General features: G+C 50.9%; 1 protein-coding gene across 11 annotated transcripts in view; it reads right to left on the reverse strand.

Annotated features, from left to right (window-relative positions):
• The window catches only part of PTPRK (protein tyrosine phosphatase receptor type K), a 609,180-nt gene that overhangs the window by 367,811 nt on the left and 220,029 nt on the right, over positions 1-21,340 (reverse strand). For all 11 annotated transcript variants that reach the window (XM_064170307.1, XM_064170306.1, XM_064170297.1 and 8 more), the window contains exons 4-5: positions 11,910-11,991; positions 8,175-8,290 (exon numbers count right to left, since the gene is read on the reverse strand). In XM_064170307.1, coding sequence (XP_064026377.1) covers positions 8,175-8,290; positions 11,910-11,991 — 198 coding nt within the window. The remainder of the gene's footprint in view (positions 1-8,174; positions 8,291-11,909; positions 11,992-21,340) is intronic.

A 21,340-nucleotide genomic window follows, 5' to 3' on the forward strand; every position in this document is an offset into this window, starting at 1 on the left:
CCTCCTGCAGGAACTTCTACTGTGTCCACAAGTTAGGCTTGGAAGGGACCTGCAGTTCATGTGACAAGGCATACAATCACAGAGCAGCAGGTGGAAAAGCTCTGTTGTCACCTTGCCATAGGGACTCCTATCACACAACCCACCTGTGGCACCAAGCTACAGCTGCTGGGGTGTGTCAGAGAAAAGTTTAAGAGGAGGGGGAAAATAGTGAGAAAAAAAACCCACAACAACCCAGAGCACTGCATCCAGAAGGGCAAAAAAAAAGATCATCCACACCAAGGCTGAGCACAGCTCAGAACCACTTTAAACGAAACGGAAAGACCTCCAGAGTCCAGAGTTTGCTAATGACTGCAGGTGATAAAGAGAATCCTTCAGCTCCCGACTGTAAGAGATTCAACAGCAGATAAGGCTGAGAAGGTGAAGAACAAAGAGATCTGAGAGCTGCATTTCTGCCCTGCTCCCTCCCCTGCTGCTATTCACAGGCTCACAAGAGGTGTGCTCGCATCACCTTGCTCCACCAGTTCAATCTCTTTGCCTGTGCAAATATTTGTTTCATATTACTGCAGCTGCAGCTCCTAAAGATTTCTGTTGTCTTTAGAGCTTCTCTTCCAACGACACAGCTCTGACTGCCCCAGACCTTGGGCCAGCAGGGCTGCAAAAGGCAGAGGAGGAGGAAAAGAGCTGTGAAAAAGGACAAGACACCAGACACGTGCTCCAAACAAACAAGAGTGGAAGCTTCAGCCGTGGAAGTCAAGAGAAGATCAATTCAATGTTAATTCCTATTTGTCTGCAATGTTTGCAGATGTACTTTGATAGAAAAAGGGCTGGTGAGAAGCCTGTCATTGCAGCAGCAAGCACAAAGGTAGGAGCACTTCATTATATGCAGGTGGAGAAGCACAGAAGGACGTCCAACCACCCCTGCAGGCAGCAGCAACATCTCCACCAGGGTGCCCAGGGCCATATCAAGTCTGACCTTGAATGTCTCCAGGGATGGAGCCTCAACCACATCCCCGGGCAACCTGTTGCAGTGTTCCACCACTCTCACCATGCAGTTTCCTCCTAATGTCCAACTTAAATCTCTTCTGCTCAGGTTTCATCTCACTGCCACTCATTCTATCCCTCCAAGCCCTCCTAAACAGTCCCCTCCCAGCCCTCCTGTAGGTCCCCTTCAGACACTGAAATGCTGCTCTAAGCAGCATCTTTTCTCCAGGCTGAACAACCCCAACCCTCTCAGCCTGTCCTAGAGGGAGAGGTGCTCCAGCCCCCTGATCATCCTTGTCCTCAGCTGGGCCCACTCTAGCAGGTCCATGTCTCTCAGAGCTGGACGCCATACTCCAGGGGAGCTCTCAGCAGACTCGATGATGTCTTCCAGTCAAAACAATTCTGTGACTCCATGGTCCTATGAAATCTGTGCTTGTACATCTCTCTTACTGCAGTACAAGCAAGTGAGACCCTGCACAGAGAAAGCTCTGCTGTCCCACACTGCCCCTTGCATCTCTGCACAAGGCTCTGCTGTCCCACACTGCCCCTTGCACCTCTGCACAGAGCTCTGCTGTCCCACACTGCCCCTTGCATCTCTGCACAAGGCTCTGCTGTCCCACACTGCCCCTTGCATCCCTGCACAGAGCTCTGCTGTCCCACACTGCCCCTTGCATCTCTGCACAGAGCTCTGCTGTCCCACACTGCCCCTTGCATCTCTGCACAAGGTTCTGCTGTCCCACACTGCCCCTTGCATCTCTGCACAGAGAAAGCTCTGCTGTCCCACACTGCCCCTTGCACCTCTGCACAGAGCTCTGCTGTCCCACACTGCCCCTTGCACCTCTGCACAGAGCTCTGCTGTCCCACACTGCCCCTTGCATCTCTGCACAAGGCTCTGCTGTCCCACACTGCCCCTTGCATCTCTGCACAAGGCTCTGCTGTCCCACACTGCCCCTTGCATCTCTGCACAAGGTTCTGCTGTCCCACACTGCCCCTTGCATCCCTGCACAAGGCTCTGCTGTCCCACACTGCCCCTTGCATCTCTGCACAGAGAAAGCTCTGCTGTCCCACACTGCCCCTTGCATCTCTGCACACAGCTCTGCTGTCCCACACTGCCCCTTGCATCTCTGCACACAGCTCTGCTGTCCCACACTGCCCCTTGCATCTCTTCACAGAGCTCTGCTGTCCCACACTGCCCCTTGCATCTCTTCACAAGGCTCTGCTGTCCCACACTGCCCCTTGCATCTCTGCACAGAGCTCTGCTGTCCCACACTGCCCCTTGCATCTCTGCACACAGCTCTGCTGTCCCACACTGCCCCTTGCATCTCTGCACAGACCTCTGCTGTCCCACACTGCCCCTTGCATCTCTGCACACAGCTCTGCTGTCCCACACTGCCCCTTGCATCTCTGCACAGAGCTCTGCTGTCCCACACTGCCCCTTGCACCTCTGCACACAGCTCTGCTGTCCCACACTGCCCCTTGCATCCCTGCACACAGCTCTGCTGTCCCACACTGCCCCTTGCATCTCTGCACAGAGCTCTGCTGTACCACACTGCCCCTTGCATCTCTGCACACAGCTCTGCTGTCCCACACTGCCCCTTGCATCTCTGCACAAGGCTCTGCTGTCCCACACTGCCCCTTGCATCTCTGCACAGAGCTCTGCTGTCCCACACTGCCCCTTGCATCTCTCCTCATCAAAGAATTTGTTTTCACAGCAAACTCTGCTGCTTTTTCCTCTCCCAAGGAAATATCTTTTCTCTTCCAATAAGGACATAACCAAAAGCTATTTTCTCAAACACACTGCACTTGGAAGGTGTCTTACTCCCTCCCTTGCCCCCTTCAGCTTTCATTTTTGACTGCCTTTATTTATTTATTTCTTATGTATTTCCACTGCCTCTTTTTTTTTTTCTGTTATGAGAAAAATACATTCCTGGAATGTTTCAGCTCAGGGCTCTCAAAAACCAATTACTTAGGCATTTGATTTGATCTGCTGGTTCTTCTTTTCTGGGTATTGGGGCTTTATGAATCTCTGCTTTGGTCAAAGGTTAAGGAAAACCTTTTCCAAACCTCACTGCAGAGCCTCACGAAGCCCACAGATGTCCAGCCCAGAGTTTAAGTAGAAGGAATAACCTCAGCACTAGATGGGCACACCAGCACTAACCTGGGCTCCTACCTCAGGTACAGAACTCAGAGGGGCAGCTGAGCAAGTAGGATGGGGGAGGAAGGAAAAAACAACTGGGTCACCTTTAAATTGGTGACAGTTTGGCTCTCTTAAAGAGAGAGGGGTGTGCAGCCTGCAGAAGAGGAGGCTCAGGGCAGAGCTCACTGCTGTCTGCAGCTGCCTGCAGGGAGGCTGTAGCCAGGTGGGGTTGGGCTTTGCTGCCAGGCAACCAGCACCAGAACAAGGGGACACAGCCTCAAGCTGTGCCAGGGCAGGTTCAGGCTGGATGTTAGGAGGAAGTTGTTGTCAGAGAGAGTGATTGGCATTGGAATGGGCTGCCCAGGGAGGTGGTGGAGTGGCTGTGGCTGGAGGTGTTGCAGCCAATCCTGGCTGGGGCACTTAGTGCCATGGTCTGGTTGCTTGGCCAGGGCTGGGTGCTAGGTTGGGCTGGCTGAGCTTGGAGCTCTCTTCCAACCTGCTTGATTCTGTGATTCTATGCAAACAAGAAGAAGTGGAGTTCAAGTAGCTAATTTTAGTAGCAAGGTACTTTCAAGAACATTAAGGCACTTAACAAGCACAAGCTGGCAGAGTTATAGCCTCAAAGGGAACTTATCTTTCATACTGTGAGAAACTACCACATCTGTGAGCCACACACAGGCTAAAGGAAGAATCTATGGAGGCACAAAACATGTTTTGTGAGTTCTTCTGGCTGCTGGCTGGGCTGCTCAGGGAGTGAAAGTGAGAAAGGACAATGTGTCAGACTTGTCTGGCTGCGGAGTGAGCGACAGGGAAGAGTCCACAGTGAGGGGCTGGAGCCTGCCCAGAGAAGGGCAGTGAAACTGGGGGAGGGTCTGGAGAACAGGGCTGGGGAGGAGCAGCTGAGGGAGCTGGGATTGGTTAGCCTGGAGAAGAGGAGGCTCAGGGCAGACCTCATTGCTGTCTACTACTACCTGAGGGGAGGTTGTGGCCAGGAGGAGGTTGCTCTCTTCTCTCAGGTGGCCAGCACCAGAACAAGAGGACACAGCCTCAGGCTGTGCCAGGGGAGATTTAGGCTGGAGGTGAGGAGAAAGTTCTTCCCTGAGAGAGTCATTGGACACTGGAATGGGCTGCCCGGGGAGGTGGTGGAGTCGCCGTCCCTGGAGCTGTTCAAGGCAGGACTGGACGTGGCACTTGGTGCCATGGTCTGGCCTTGAGCTCTGTGCTAAAGGGTTGGACTTGATGATCTGTGAGGTCTCTTCCAACCCTGATGATACTGTGATGCTGTGATACTGTGAAAAGAAGTTGGATTAGCGTGACGTTGTCTCTTCTCCCTAGGATCAGGAGATAGAAGGAAGGGCAGTGGCCTGAAATTGTGCCAGGGGAGGGTTAGGTTGGATATGAGGAGAAATGTCTTTGCTGCAAGAGTGGTCAGGGATTGGCACAGGCTGCCCAGGGAGGTGCTGGAGTCCCCATGCCTGGAGGTGTTCCAGAAACCTGTGGCCATGGCACTTTGGGCCATGGTTTAGTGGCCATGGTGGGGTTGGGTTGCTGGTTGGACTGGGTGATCTCAGAGGGCTTTTCCAACAAAACAATTCTGTGATTTTAAGGTTTCCAGCTGGGTGTCTCCATCAGGCTGTGCTGAGCCATGGTCATGGGAGTGTGCCTCACAGGCCTGCAGGAATGCTCCTCCTATTGCCACAGTCCTGCCTTTGGGGTAGCAAAACCTGGCTCGGTTCCACTACTTACTGCGAGCTCTCTCTTTGACAAGCCTGAAAGCAAACTCCTCTTCCTCACTGAACACATTATCCAGCTGCCTAATTTAAACCACTCCCAAGTTAAGTATCTCAGGTTCTTACTCAACGGCATGGAGCACAAATCACAGAAACATTCCAGCTGAAAAAGCCTCCCAGGGTCACCACTTCCAACCCATACCCCTACTCTCACCTTAACCCACATCCCCAAGCACCACACCCAAATGACTTAAACACATCTAGGGTGGGTGACTCCACCCCCTCCCTGGGCAGCTCATTCCAGGGAACAAAATGTTTCTTAATGTCCAGTCTGAACCTCCTTGGTGGCAGCTTGAGGCTTTCTTTGCCACCTGGGCACACTGTTGGCTTGTATTGAGCTGTTTGTCATTGCTCTACCTACTGCTACATTTGTGTTCCTGTTTTAAGATCATGGCACAGCCACACATGTAAGCATATTGCAGATGATCTAATCTCAATTCCACCTGTTGTAAGCTTGTAGCACAGCCACACATGTAAGCACATTGCAGACTGCCTAATCTCAATTCCACCTGTTGTAAGCTTGTAGCACAGCCACACATGTAAGCATATTGCAGACTGCCTAATCTCAATTCCACCTGTTGTAAACTTGTAGCACAGCCACACATTTCAGCATATTGCAGACTGCCTAATCTCAATTCCACCTGTTGTAAACTTGTAGCACAGCCACACATGTAAGCATACTGCAGATGATCTAATCTCAATTCCACCTGTTGTAAGCTTGTAGCACAGCCACACATGTAAGCACACTGCAGACTGCCTAATCTCAATTCCACCTGTTGTAAACTTGTAGCACAGCCACACATGTAAGCACACTGCAGACTGCCTAATCTCAATTCCACCTGTTGTAAACTTGTAGCACAGCCACACATGTAAGCATACTGCAGACTGCCTAATCTCAATTCCAACTGTTGTAAACTTGTAGCACAGCCACACATTTAAGCATATTGCAGACTGCCTAATCTCAATTCCACCTGTTGTAAACTTGTAGCACAGCCACACATGTAAGCATCCTGCAGACTGCCTAATCTCAATTCCACCTGTTGTAAGCTTGTAGCACAGCCACACATGTAAGCATCCTGCAGACTGCCTAATCTCAATTCCACCTGTTGTAAACTTGTAGCACAGCCACACATGTAAGCATCCTGCAGACTGCCTAATCTCAATTCCACCTGTTGTAAGCTTGTAGCACAGCCACACATGTAAGCATCCTGCAGACTGCCTAATCTCAATTCCACCTGTTGTAAGCTTGTAGCACAGCCACACATGTAAGCATACTGCAGATGATCTAATCTCAATTCCACCTGTTGTAAACTTGTAGCACAGCCACACATTTCAGCATATTGCAGACTGCCTAATCTCAATTCCACCTGTTGTAAACTTGTAGCACAGCCACACATGTAAGCATATTGCAGGTGATCTAATCTCAATTCCACCTGTTGTAAGCTTGTAGCACAGCCACACATGTAAGCATATTGCAGACTGCCTAATCTCAATTCCACCTGTTGTAAACTTGTAGCACAGCCACACATGTAAGCATCCTGCAGATTGTCTAATCTCAATTCCACCTTTTAACAAGCTATATCTGAAATGCTGAGCTCCTCACATGCCTACATGCAGCTGTTACTCATGGTTAGTCAGCTCCACTCTCTATTAAGAGCAAAATCAAACAGATTGAAGTAACTGATTTTAGCTCAGTTTAAAGTATAACACTTGCCCAAATCCCAGTTATTTTAAAGCCCTGATGATGCTTCAATTCAAAGCACAAATCCTTTGCAGTGATGAAAATGTAACAGAAATAACACAGCTAAAAAGCAAAGGGGAAAAAAGAAAACTCAGTTTTTGAAGGGCATATTTAGTAACCATTCTCAACTTCAGCATAGACATAAAGGTACACATAGAACTAAAGGCATTTTTAAAGCTTCAAGTGGGAAAATTGGAAGAGAGAATGGGAATTATTAGGAAGGAGTTGTTTGCAATGAGGGTGGTGAGACACTGGCACAGGTTGAGGGTGGTGAGACACTGGCACAGGTTGCTCAGGAAGGTTGTGGAGCACAGAAGCACCCAACGTGATCTTTGATCACATTGGGTGCTTCTGTGCTCCACAACCTCCCTGGAAGTGTTCAGGACCAGGCTGGATGAGACCTTGAGCAACCTGTTCTAGTGGGAGGTGTCCTTGCCTATGGCAGGGGGGCAGGAACTAGATGAAGAGACCTCACAGATCATCAAGTCCAACCCTTTAGCAGAGAGCTCAAGGCCAGACCATGGCACCAAGTGCCACGTCCAGTCCTGCCTTGAACAGCTCCAGGGACGGCGACTCCACCACCTCCCCGGGCAGCCCATTCCAGTGTCCAATGACTCTCTTAGGGAAGAACTTTCTCCTCACCTCCAGCCTAAATTTCCCCTGGCACAGCCTGAGGCTGTGTCCTCTCGTTCTGGTGCTGGCCACCTGAGAGAAGAGAGCAACCTCCTCCTGGCCACAACCTCCCCTCAGGTAGTTGCAGACAGCAATGAGGTCTCCCCTGAGCCTCCTCTTCTCCAGGCTAACCAATCCCAGCTCCCTCAGCCTCTCCTCCTAGGGCTGTGCTCAAGGCCTCTCCCCAGCCTCGTCGCCCTTCTCTGGACACGCTCAAGCATCTCAATGTCCCTCCTAAACTGGGGGGCCCAGAACTGAACACAGCACTCAAGGTGTGGTCTGAGCAGTGCAGAGTACAGGGGCAGAATGACCTCCCTGCTCCTGCTGGCCACACCATTCCTGATGCAGGCCAGGATGCCACTGGCTCTCTTGGCCACCTGGGCACACTGCTGGCTCATGTTCAGGTGGGTATCAATCAGCACCCCCAGATCCCTTTCTGTTTGGCTGCTCTCAGCCACTCCGACCCCAGCCTGTATCTCTGCATGGGGTTGTTGTAGCCAAAGTGCAGCACCCTGCACTTGGAGCTATTGAAGCCATCCCCTTGGACTCTGCCCATCTGTCCAGGGGGTCAAGGTCCTGCTGCAGAGCCCTTCTGCCCTCCAACTCAGTCACATCTGCCCCCAGCAGATGCATTCCAGGAGACCACAACCTCCCTGGGCAACCTGTTTTTAGCGTTACAGAAGCGATTACAACTTCCTCCATTGAACAGAAACTGCATTTAAACCAAATCCTTTGCATGCAGAACACAAGAAAGAAGGAAAAAAAAAGAAATCAATCCCCAGGAATTAAAATATTTCACCTCCAGAAGGCAGTTTGTCCTCTAGCCAAAGAGACCTGCATGAGTTGGCCTTACCTGGAGCCATAGCTTGTTATTCACTGCATCTCTCCCCGTAGCAATGCACTGAAACGTAGCGTTCTGCCCCGCGTTGACCTCTACATCCCCCAGCCTCAAGAAATGTGGAGATTTATCTGCAGAGAGGGGGGAAAAAAAATTACAAATCAGGCTTCTGGCTTAACAAAAAAGGTGGCAGCACTGTTGTGTCCCTGCAGATGAATATTCTAAGAACCTTTGGCTATAGAAAAGAAACAGACCATTTTTTGTTTCATCTCTGCTCCAGACGAGGGAAATGCTTTCAGTCCTTCCTTTCTCCCCTGGTGACTCCACTAACTTTATTATAACTCACACAAAGTCTTTCAAAAATCAAAGCCACGACAGAAGGAGATCAAATGCCTCAATGTCAGCAGCACTTGACAAAAATTATCCCAAAGACTTTGGGTGGTGTGAAACCAGCACGTCGAGAACAAGCCAATTAGCTGGGCACTGCTCGGGCAGACAGAGGGATGCTGCTCAGATGATTTGCAGTGAAGCTCAGGGCTCTGTTTTACTACAGCAAATCATCTGTGCCACTGGATACAGAATTTTAGGAGGTGATGAATCTATTTTCCATGCTGACAAAGACACAGGAAAGCTCAGTGGTATAAGCACCTTAAGTATTTATGAGACATAAGAAAGCTGACAGACAGATCTGAGGAATGGGCACCTCACTCAGCTCTCACCCATCCCTTTCTCAAGAACCACTAACCAGAACAGTAGTCAAATTCTTCTTTCTTTGTGCTTACTGGAAAGAAATTAAACCAAAAACAACACACTGGGGGGGGGGAGTAAATTGGAACAAAGGAAGTTTAAGCATCACTAATGAAACGAGAGTTTATCTGGATCCTGTATCACAGTCTCACAGTATTATTAGGATTGGAAGAGACCTCACAGATCATCAAGTCCAACCCTTTGCCACAGAGCTCAAGGCCAGACCATGGCACCAAGTGCCACGTCCAGTCCTGCCTTGAACAGCTCCAGGGACGGCGACTCCACCACCTCCCCGGGCAGCCCATTCCAGTGTCCAATGACTCTCTCAGGGAAGAACTTTCTCCTCACCTCCAGCCTAAATCTCCCCTGGCACAGCCTGAGGCTGTGTCCTCTCCTTCTGGTGCTGGCCACCTGAGAGAAGAGAGCAACCTCCTCCTGGCCACAACCACCCCTCAGGTAGTTGTAGACAGCAATAAGGTCTCCCCTGAGCCTCCTCTTCTCCAGGCTAACCAATCCCAGCTCCCTCAGCCTCTCCTCGTAGGGCTGTGCTCAAGGCCTCTCCCCAGCCTCGTTGCCCTTCTCTGGACACGCTCAAGCATCTCAATGTCCCTCCTAAACTGGGGGGCCCAGAACTGAACACAGCACTCAAGGGGTGGTCTAAGCAGTGCAGAGTACAGGGGCAGAATGACCTCCCTGCTCCTGCTGGCCACACCATTCCTGAGGCAGGCCAGGATGCCACTGGCTCTCTTGGCCACCTGGGCACACTGCTGGCTCATGTTCAGGTGGGTATCAATCAGCACCCCCAGATCCCTCTCTGTTTGGCTGCTCTCAGCCACACCGACCCCAGCCTGTATCTCTGCATGGGGTTGCTGTGGCCAAAGTGCAGCACCTGGCACTTGACCTTGTTAAATGTCATCCTGTTGGCCTCTGCCCATCTGTCCAGGCAGTCAAGGTCCTGCTGCAGAGCCCTTCTGCCCTCCAACCCAGCCACATCTGCCCCCAGCTTGGTGTCATCTGCACACTTGCTGATGACTGACTCCATGCCCTCATCCAGATCATCTATGAAGATGTTAAAGAGGATGGGGCCCAGCACTGATAATCGTGCTGATAATCAGCCCTCATGGCTGTACCTAAGTGCCTTTTGGTTTAGCACTTAACAAAATCAAACCACAGAATCACAAAGGAGAGGGGAAAAAAAGAAATGAAAGCCACATAGTGAATTTGAGCAGAGCTTTGCCAAGCAGACAGAGCTGGCTTGGCTGAAGTATAAAGAGGTCACTGTCTCCAGTACCCTGTAAGCTGGGTAGCCCCCAACAGCTATTGCTGGCACAGGTCAGGGGGGAGAAGAAAGCAGAAGGTGAGGCTGCCATTGTGACTTTCCTATTTGGCATCATTTTGCTGATTTGGGGGAGTGGATGATTCTATCTGACCCATGCAGAAAGCACTGACATGGTGAACCATCAGGGTCATTACAACAAAAAGTGAGAGGCTGGAATGGGCTGCCCAGGGAGGTGGTTGAGACCCCATGGCTGGAGGTGTTTGAGGCCAGGCTGTGTGAGGCTATGTGCAGCCTGCTCTAGGGTAGGGTGTCCCTGGGCATGGCAGGGGGGTTGGAACTGGCTGCTCCTTGTGCTCCCTTCCAACCCTGACTGATTCTGTGACTCTATGATTATTGATTCTATGATTTCGATTCTGTGACTCTATGATTATTGATTCTGTGACTCTATGAGTATTGATTCTATGAATATGATTCTGTGACTCAATGATTATTGATTCTGTGACTCTATGAGTATTGATTCTATGAATATGATTCTGTGACTCTATGATTATTGATTGTGATTCTGATTCTGTGATTCTATGATTACTGATTCTATGATTATGATTCTGTGACTCTATGATTATTGATTCTATGATTACAATTCTGTGACTCAATGATTATTGATTCTGTGACTCTATGAGTATTGATTCTATGAATATGATTCTGTGATTCTATGATTATTGATTCTGTGATTATGCTTCTGTGATTCTATGATTACTGATTCCATGATTATGATTCTGTGACTCTATGACTATTGATTCTATGATTATGATTCTGTGACTCTATGACTATTGATTCCATGATTATGATTCTGTGACTCTATGATTATTGATTCCATGATTCTGATTCTGTGACTCTATGACTATTGATTCCATGATTATGATTCTGTGATTCTATGACTATTGATTCCATGATTATGATTCTGTGATTCTATGATGATTGATTCTATGATTATGATTCTATGCTGTAATGAACCATTAGGTTCATTACCACAAAATCACATTTTAGAAAGGAGAAGACCAAGAGAGTTGAACAGAACACAATCACCCTTCCAACAACAAGAAAACCCAAGTGATAAAAAGTATCAAAAGCCCACATGGATATCTTCTTCCCTCAGAACCCTTCCTGTGTAGAACATTCTCATTACCACAACTGCTGTTTGCATGGCTGCAGCTCTCCCCCAGCAGTAAGCAGGGAAAGGCAAACAGAAGTATCTGAAGTCTGTCCACAGAAAAAGCAAAACAACAAAAGCCAATCCCTCAGCACTTCAGTAGCCAGAAGGCTTTTTTTTAACTGACTCTGCTTAAAGAGGGGGGAGGGGGGAAAGAACAAGGGCATGAAATGTGATAAACCTCCTACTACATGCATCTGTCAGTTCAGTTTCCCTTAACCAGTGAGCACACACACATTAAACCCCATCTCCAGCCCCTACACCAACTGTGGGACGGTTAAAAAGTCAAGGAAGAATTTCTGCTTTTGTATTCCTCTCTGCTTCAGGCAGACAAAGCTTTTACCCAGGTAAAACACTATTGCAACACTACATTTTCCCCTGGAAGCTGCAACAAACAGGCTGCTGAAAGAACAAAGAACATCAGCGATCAAGTGATGAAAACTCAGCAGTCTCCAGCAATATCAAATGTGTCCTGAAAAGACAGAGAAAAATGCAGCTCTTAATCATGACTTACCACAAGGGTAACTCAGAACCTGGATGTCATCAATGGCAATGTAGCCATTTCTCCCATCTGAGACTTCAGCTTCGAATATTACCTGTCAAAATGAAAGAAGAAATGTTTACAGCACTCATTTCTACACAATTCCCACAGTGGCAAGAGGGGAGATACAAGACACATTGCCTTTTTCATTTAGTTGAAGCCCCTACAAGCTTGGAGGGCTGAAAGGAATAGATATTACTGACAGGATTGCAGTTCCAGAGCCAGGACTTGCTTTGGATCTGCTGCTGACGGCACCCCAGGACAGCACCTTTATTATCTCAATTAACAGCAGACAGCTTGCAGGCTGCTGCATGTATCAGCATGGAAAACACCATTGCCAGCTTCAGCTTCACAGCACACAGCTGATCAGCCAGTCTGAACCAAATCGATGTTCCTGGTGGGGGCACGGTACAGGCTCCAGCCTCCTGGAACCTCCTGCAGAGTAATTGCAGAAGGGGAAAGGCAGCGGCACAGAAATGGTGCAGCACTCCCCAGTGGCAAGGAAAAGCACAAGCTGGAGCTTGAGATGTGTGCAGCAAGCCTTCATTTCATCCGTTCCTGCAAGGCAACAGGGAAAGCACTGTGCACAAAGGGTATGGTCTTCACCTCCACCTTCCTGTCCCACCCTTGTGTACCATCAGAGAATTGTACAATCAACCAGGTTGGAAGAGACTTCCAAGCTCAGCCAGCCCAACCTAGCACCCAGCCCCATCCAGTCAACCAGACCATGGCACTAAGTGCCCCAGCCAGGCTTGGCTGCAACACCTCCAGCCACAGCCACTCCACCACCTCCCTGGGCAGCCCATTCCAATGCCAATCACTCTCTCTGACAACAACTTCCTAACAACATCCAGCCTAGACCTGCCCTGGCACAGCTTGAGGCTGTGTCCCCTTGTTCTGTTGCTGCTTGCCTGGCAGCAGAGCCCAACCCTACCTGGCTACAGCCTCCCTGCAGGTAGCTGTAGACAGCAATGAGAACCTCTGGTTTGGTTTTGTTTGGGAAAGACCTTTAAGATCACTGAGCCCAACCCAACACCACCAAGGCCACTAAACCACCTCCCCAAGCACCATGGCCACACCTTTCCAGAACATCTCCAGGGATGGGGACTCCACCACCTCCCTGGGCAGCCTGTGCCAAGCCCTGACCACTCTTGCAGCAAACAAATGTTTCCTCCTCTCCAACCTAACCCTCCCCTGGCACAATTTCAGGCCATTTCCTCTCCTTCTATCACCTGATCCTAGGGAGCAGAGCCCAACCCCCACCTCACTGCAGCCTTTTATCAGGGAGCTGTAGAGAGCAATAACGTTTCCCCTCAGCCTCCTCTTCTCCAGGCTAAACAACTCCAGTTCCCAGTAAGAACAAAGCACTGCCTTGGGACTGCTCCAGAGCACAGAGCTGGCTCTTGCTACAGATGCAGTGTAGCTGCTGCAGACGTGTTGGCATTGCCTGATCATTCCCTTCCTCTTCCCAGGACATGCATGCAGTGTTCATTACAGATGCTCAGAGTTTGGTTGCTGGACTTGGGAGACCTGAGATCAACTCAAGCAAGGGAACTGCTGCACTGTTGTTCACTAATGCAATGCCTGAGATGCACCAGCTCCTATCTGCCTCATTTCTGTGCTGCACATCATTGTAGAGAAGTAAGAAAAATGAGGTGGGACTTGGTCTCTTGTCTTATCAGATGATAACAGGAGAGGAAATGGCTGAGACTGTACCAGGGGAGGGTTAGGTTGGAGATGAGGAAAAATGTCTTTGCTGCAAGAGTGGTCAGGGATTGGCACAGGCTGCCCAGGGAGGTGGTGGAGTCCCCATGCCTGGAGGTGCTCAAGAAAGGTGTGGCCATAGCACCTGGGGACATGGTTTACAGGGCACTGTGGTGCTGGGTTGATGGTTGGACTCGATGATCTGAGAGGGCTTTTCCAACCCAAACAATTCTGTGATCCTGTGATTAATTAATTCCCATCCTCCTCAAGGAGGAAGTTACCAAAAACTCATTTCACAGGAAAGAGTGGGACATGGACCTCATAGAGTGGATCCAGATGAGGACCGTGAAGATGATCAGAGGGCTGGAACACCTCACCTATGAGGACAGGCTGAGGGAGCTGGAGGTGTTCAGCCTAGGGAAGAGAAGGCTCCAGGGAGACCTTAGAGCTGCCTTCCAGTACCTGAAGGGAGCTGCAAGAAGGCTGCAGAGGGACTGTCTGCAAAGGCCTGCAGGGACAGGATGAGGGCAGTGGTTTGAAATGACAGAAGAGCAGATTTAAATTGGGCATTAGGGAAAGTTCTGCACCATGAAGGTGGTCCAACACTGGAACAGGTTGCCCAGGGAGGTAGCTCAGGCCCCATCCCTGCAGATATTCAAGGTAAGACTCAACAAGAGTCTGAGCAACCTGATCTTAGAATCATAGAATCAGTCAGGGTTGGAAGGGAGCACAAGGAGCAGCCAGTGCCAACCCCCCTGCCATGCCCAGGGACACCCTACCCTAGAGCAGGCTGCACACAGCCTCACACAGCCTGGCCTCAAACACCTCCAGCCATGGGGCCTCAACCACCTCCCTGGGCAACCCATTCCAGCCTCTCACCACTCTCCTGCTCAACAACTTCCTCCTCACCTCCACAGCCTCACTCTCCCCACCTCCACCTTTGCTCCATTCCCCCCACTCCTGCCACTCCCTCACACCCTAAAAAGTCCCTCCCCAGCTTTTTTGTAGCCCCCTTCAGATCCTGCAAGGCCACAAGAAGGTCACCTGGGAGCCTCCTCTGCTCCAGCCTGCACAGCCCCAACTCTTTCAGTCTGTGCTCACAGCAGAGCTGCTGCAGCCTCTGAGCATCCTCCTGGCCCTGCTCTGGACATACTCCAGCATCTCCACATCCCTCTTGTCCCAGGGGCTCCAGAACTGGATGCAGTACTGAAGGTGGGGTCTCAGCAGAGCAGAGCACAGCAGAGGGGGAGAATCCCCTCCCTGGCCCTGCTGGCCACACTGATCTAGTTGATGATGCCCCTGCTGACTGCAGGGAGGCTGAACTAGATGACCCTTCAAACCCAAACCATTCTATGATCCTGTGATCATGGAGGTCCACAAAGAGGAAAAAAACACATGGCACAGGAAAACAAAACCCATCAAGAAACACTGAAATGTAAGAAACCTACAAAATGTTGTAGGGGGCAATGCTGAGGAGGTAAGTAAAGGAAAAATGGAGCAAGTCCAAAGACAGAGATATCAGAGAGCTGAGGTTTCACATACACAGTGCTAAATAACTTTGATTTAGATTCATGATTGGCACAGAGAGAGGTATAAAACATTCATAGCTATGGGCACTCCACAGCAAAAGGCACAGCTCCATTATAGACTCCTCATCAGGCTTTAACTTGATAGAATCATAGTATCAACCAGGTTGGAAGAGAGCTCCAAGCTCAGCCAGCCCAGCCTAGCACCCAGCCCTGCCCAACCAACCAGACCATGGCACTAAGTGCCCCAGCCAGGCTTGGCTTCAACACCTCCAGCCACAGAGACTCCACCACCTCCCTGGGCAGCCCATTCCAATGCCAATCACTCTCTCTGCCAACAACCTCCTCCTACCATCCAGCCTATACTTCCCCTGGCACAACTTGAGACTGTGTCCCCTTGTTCTGTTGCTGGGTGCCTGAGAGAAGAGCCCAACCCCCACATCTGTTGGCAGCTAAAACAGGAGCTGGAGAAAGGGAACTGGGTAGGTATAGGTGGAAGCAGCAATGTAAAACACTGGCAAGTCAGCCCAAGGCCTGAGGAAGTCCTTTTCCACACACACAGACACACACACACACTGCTTGAGAGAAACCAGCCTGCTGCTGAGCTCTTCCTCTTGCCAGAGAAGCTTTATCCTAATCAGCCCCCAGTGCTTTGGGAGCGACTCCTGCAGCTAAGCTGGAACTGCTGTTCAGTTTACAAGCCCAGAAAGAAAGGCTTAACCACTTTTCATTTCAGCTGAAAAAAAAAACCCCATGCAGATGATGCCTCCAGCTTCTGCATCTATAAATGTCCTGCCACTTATTACAATTTAATTGCATGCTCATCTAGTGCTCTTCTGAGAGATGCTGCCTGCCTCTGCTAGAGAGGAGAGGCTGCTTGCAGGGGATGAATCAGGCTTGCAAAGAGCAGGGCTGTGGTGACAGCTCTCCTGGCTGCTTTGTGCCACTGTCACCCCACTGAATGGCAACTGGAAATGCTGAGCAGCTCAGGTAATGCAAATGCTGCTCGAGAGGATTGGGAGTTGGCCCCTGCATTTTGCAAGCTGATACTCCAACAGTTAGTCACTTCTGCAAATGAAATGGCATCTCCTCCCCCGTGGAGTGGCTGCATTCACAGAATCATAGAATCAGCCAGGTTGGAAGAGAGCTCCAAGCTCAGCCAGCCCAACCTAGCACCCAGCCCCATCCAGTCAACCAGACCATGGCACTAAGTGCTTCATCCAGTCTTCTCCTGAACACCTCCAGGCACGGTGCCTCCACCATCTCCCTGGGGCAGCCCATTCCAATGCCAATCACTCTCTCTGACAACAACTTCCTCCTAAGATCCAGCCTAGACCTCCCCTGGCACAGCTTGAGACTGTGTCCCCTTGTTCTATTGCTGATTGCCTGGGAGAAGAGACCAACCCTCACCTGGCTACAGCCTCTCTTCAGGTAGTTGCAGACAGCAATAAGGTCACCCCTGAGCCTCCTCTTCTGCAGGCTGCACACCCCCAGCTCCCTCAGCCTCTCCTCACAGATGCTAACCAAGGAGCAGCATCAGAAATCCCTGAAGTGGATGTGCTCCTGCACATTCAGCCATCCCAAAAACCATGTCAGCTTCCAGTGAGCATGGCACCACCTGGCACAAGGTGTGGGCTTACTCCTGCCAGCCTCCAGAGCCGTTTCCATCTGTCTGCTTTGTACCTGGACCCCTTTAATGACCCAATTCAGCGACAAATTGATCCCAATTGGCCTCCTGTGTTATCCACAACTTGGCAGAGCTCTCTGATACGTCCCCAGGTAATTTTGTCTGGCACTTCAAGAGTCTCAGGTTATTCAGTCCATCTTGTGTAGAAGCCATTCCCCTTTCTCTGATTATCCTCAGCCTTCTCTCAGCTCTGAGCTCCCCCTCTTTGGAGATAAGGAGAGCAGAGCTGGCACACAGCAGTCAAGATGTAGGTGACTCACAATGTATAATGCAGCAGAAGATCACACAGCATCACAGTATCACAGTATCACCAAGGTTGGAAGAGACCTCACAGACCATCAAGTCCAACCCTTTACCACAGAGCTCAAGGCCAGACCATGGCACCAAGTGCCACGTCCAGTCCTGCCTTGAACAGCTCCAGGGACGGCGACTCCACCACCTCCCCGGGCAGCCCATTCCAGTGTCCAATGACTCTCTCAGGGAAGAACTTTCTCCTCACCTCCAGCCTAAATCTCCCCTGGTGCAGCCTGAGGCTGTGTCCTCTTGTTCTGGTGCTGGCCACCTGAGAGAAGACAGCAACCTCCTCCTGGCCACAACCTCCCCTCAGGTAGTTGCAGACAGCAATAAGGTCTCCCCTGAGCCTCCTCTTCTCCAGGCTAACCAATCCCAGCTCCCTCAGCCTCTCCTCGTAGGGCTGTGCTCAAGGCCTCTCCCCAGCCTCGTTGCCCTTCTCTGGACACGCTCAAGCATCTCAATGTCCCTCCTAAACTGGGGGGCCCAGAACTGAACACAGCACTCAAGGGGTGGTCTGAGCAGTGCAGAGTACAGGGGCAGAATGACCTCCCTGCTCCTGCTGGCCACACCATTCCTGATGCAGGCCAGGATGCCACTGGCTCTCTTGGCCACCTGGGCACACTGCTGGCTCATGTTCAGGTGGGTATCAATCAGCACCCCCAGATCCCTCTCTGTCTGGCTGCTCTCAGCCACTCTGACCCCAGCCTGTATCTCTGCATGGGGTTGCTGTGGCCAAAGTGCAGCACCCTGCACTTGGAGCTATTGAACTCCATCCCCTTGGACTCTGCCCATCTGTCCAGGCAGTCAAGGTCCCGCTGCAGAGCCCTTCTGCCCTCCAACCCACCCACATCTGCCCCCAGCTTGGTGTCATCTGCACACTTAAAAGCACTAACACAAGCTATCAGTTCCAAGCTTCGAGCTGCAGCCAGTGCTTTTGCAGGGCTAAAGGCACTGTAAAAGACTAAGGCAAAGACTTTTCCATTACCAAGGGGATAACAATTAGCATAAAAGTGAACACAACATCAGGATGCAGAGACAACCCAAACCTCTCCAAACCTGTCTGGAAGAAAGGGCCAACTAAGCAAATGTTTACCTGACACAGAGAAGTTGTTGACAAAACAAAGAGCATTTCCCCTCCTGCAAGTTACAGCCAATCTCAGTGAGCTAATTTAGAGAGGATGACAACATAATTACTTCCATCTGAGCGCTTAAGCGACGCAGCCTTTGCTACCCAGGGGACCCAGGAGGATTCCACAGCAAATCAAACCCTTGGGGTGACAATTTTGGGCTCTCAATTCTGCCAAGTCAGGGAGGGTTTTTTTCTGTTACACCTCTCCAGAGACTGAAAGCCAAATGAGTTTAGTTTGGCTTCTCACCACCATCCACACCTGCACAGCTGAGCAGTTCAGAGGCTTCCACACCCACTCACGCCCGGGGAACATGGGCAGGCACATCCCTGGGGGTGATGCAAAGCTCAGCAGGAGCCTGCAGTGTGAGTGCAGCCCAGACACAGCCCTGTGCTGGGCTGCAGCAAGAGCAGAGTGGGCAGCAGGGCAAGAGAGGGGATTCTGCCCCTTGGCTCTGCTCTCCTCACACCCAACCTGCAGCCCTGGGGGCAGTTCTGGAGCCCCCAGCACAAGCAGGACATGGAAGTGTTGGAGCCAGTGCAGAGGAGGCCACCAAGATGCTGAGAGGGCTGCAGCAGCTCTGCTCTGAGCACAGGCTGAGAGAGTTGGGGCTGTGCAGCCTGGAGAGGAGAAGGCCTGGAGGAGACCTTGGAGTGGCCTTGCAGGATCTGCAGGGGGCTCCAGGAGAGCTGGGGAGGGACTATTGACAAGGTCTGGGAATGCCAGCAGGAGGAGGAATGGGTTTGAACTTGCAGAGGGGAGATGGAAACTGGATGTTAGGAAGCAGTTGTTTGCACTGAGGTTGGTGAGACACTGGCACAGGTGGCTCAGGGAGGTTGTGGATGTTCCCTCACTGGAGGTGGTTAAGGCCAAGCTGGATGGGGCTGTGGATAGCCTGCTCTAGGGTCGGGTGTCCCTGGGCATGGCAGGGGGGTTGGAACTGTCATGGACAGGGGCACCCTACCCTAGATCAGGCTGGCCAGAGCCTCATCCAGCCATAGTAATGAGGCTGAAAGGGGTTGAAGCCAGGTAGGGGTTGGTCTCCTCTCCCTGTGACCAAATGCTAGGATGAGAGGGAATGGCATCAAGTTGCACAAGGGGAGGTTTAGGTACAACAAAGGGACACAGTCTCAAGTTGTGCCAGGGCAGGTTCAGGCTGGATGTGAGGAGGAAGTTGTTGGCAGAGAGAGTGATTGACATTGGAATGGGCTGCCCAGGGAGGTGGTGGAGTGGCCGTGGCTGGAGATGGTCTAAAAAAGCCTGGCTGGGGCACTTAGTGCCATGGTCTGGTTGCTTGGCCAGGGCTGGGTGCTAGGCTGAGCTGCCTGAGCTTGGAGCTCTCTTCCAACCTGGTTGATTCTATGAAATTCTTCTCTCCAGGCTAAACAGCCCAAGCTCTCACACTCCATCTCCACAGGGATACTCCCAGACCTGCAGATAGCTGAGATTTTATTTGACTAAATCTGTCTGGAAATTATCTTCCTCCTTCTGCAAACATTAGCTCAGGCACTCCCAAACCGCTTCGTCTCATCGTCTGGGATGAGATTTAACAAGGCCAAGGGCAGGGTTCTGCACTTTGGCCACAACAACCCCAAGCAGCACTACAGGCTGGGGACTGAGTGGCTGAGAGCAGCCAGGAGGAAAGGGATCTGGGGGTACTGATAGATAGTAGCTGAAGATGAGCCAGCAGTGTGCCCAGGTGGCCAAGAGAGCCAATGGCATCCTGGCCTGCATCAGGAACAGTGTGGCCAGTAGGACAAGGGAGGTTATTCTGCCCCTGTACTCAGCACTGGTCAGGCCACACCTTGAGTGCTGTGTTCAGTGCTGGGCCCCTCAATTCAAGAAGGATGTTGAGGTGCTGGAACATGTTCAGAGAAGGGCAACAAAGCTGGTGAGGGGCCTGGAGCACAAATCCTATGAGGAGAGGCTGAGGGAGCTGGGGGTGTGCAGCCTGGAGAAGAGGAGGCTCAGAGGTGATCTTATTACTGTCTACAACTACCTGAAGGGGCATTGTAGCCAGGTGGGGGGTGGCCTCTTCTCCCAGGTAACCAGCAATAGAACAAGGGGACACAGTCTCAAGTTGTGCCAGGGTAGGTCTAGGCTGGATGTTAGGAGGAAGTTCTGCACAGAGAGAGTGATTGGCACTGGAATGGGCTGCCCAGGGAGGTGGTGGAGGCACCGTGCCTGGGGGTCTTCAAGAAAAGCCTGGATGAGGCACTTAGTGCCATGGTCTGGTTGACTGGATAGGGCTGGGGGATAGGTTGGACTGGATGAGCTTGGAGGTCTCTTCCAACCTGGTTGATTCTATGATTCTATGATTCTTGCCTTGAGCTCTGTGGTAAAGGGTTGGACTTGATGATCTATGAGGTCTCTTCCAACCCTGATAATACTGTGATACTGTGATACTGTGACACTGTGATACTGTCTTGCCTGCGCTCTCACCTGCCTTACTTAACCAAACCAGACCAGGCAGATTCATTTCCTCATTCCCCACTTACAGCACAAACTAGAATCTCAGATTGTGACAGCAAGATAGTTCTTCTCTTTTCTTTTCTTTTTTTTCCTCCTCCCCCCCTCCAACTTCTCCCACACCAGACCTGTGTAGTAAAAGTGATGAAGCACCTCAAGGAACGGCTATGAAATTGGTAGGCTAAACATCAGTCAGGAATGCTAACAGCTCTACTGCACCCTACCAGTGGCCAAGGCCAAGATGTTATATTAATCTAAAAAGGATTTTCCAGACCTATTTTTTTCTGGGGTGTTTTTAGAGCTTTCACGAATTCCATCACTAATAATGGAAGAAGCAAAGGGAGAATCTCCGTGGCTTTCTGGCGCGTATTTGGCGCAGGAAGCTGTGCCTGCTCCTGGGGCGCTCTCAGCTCACAGGGAGAAGCACAAAGAGGGAGCTGCTGCTAAAGGAGATAAAACTGGAGCAGAGCAGACAAGTTACTGACAAGTTAAGTTGGGCACATCACAGGCAGATAAAAATCAACAAGACAGAGACTTGGGGGCAAAGAACATCCTCTGCCCCTTAACACCCTTACCTTTAATGTGCCTACACAGCTC

The sequence above is a fragment of the Pogoniulus pusillus genome, chromosome 33, assembly GCF_015220805.1.
Source record: "Pogoniulus pusillus isolate bPogPus1 chromosome 33, bPogPus1.pri, whole genome shotgun sequence".
Lineage (NCBI taxonomy): Eukaryota > Metazoa > Chordata > Aves > Piciformes > Lybiidae > Pogoniulus > Pogoniulus pusillus.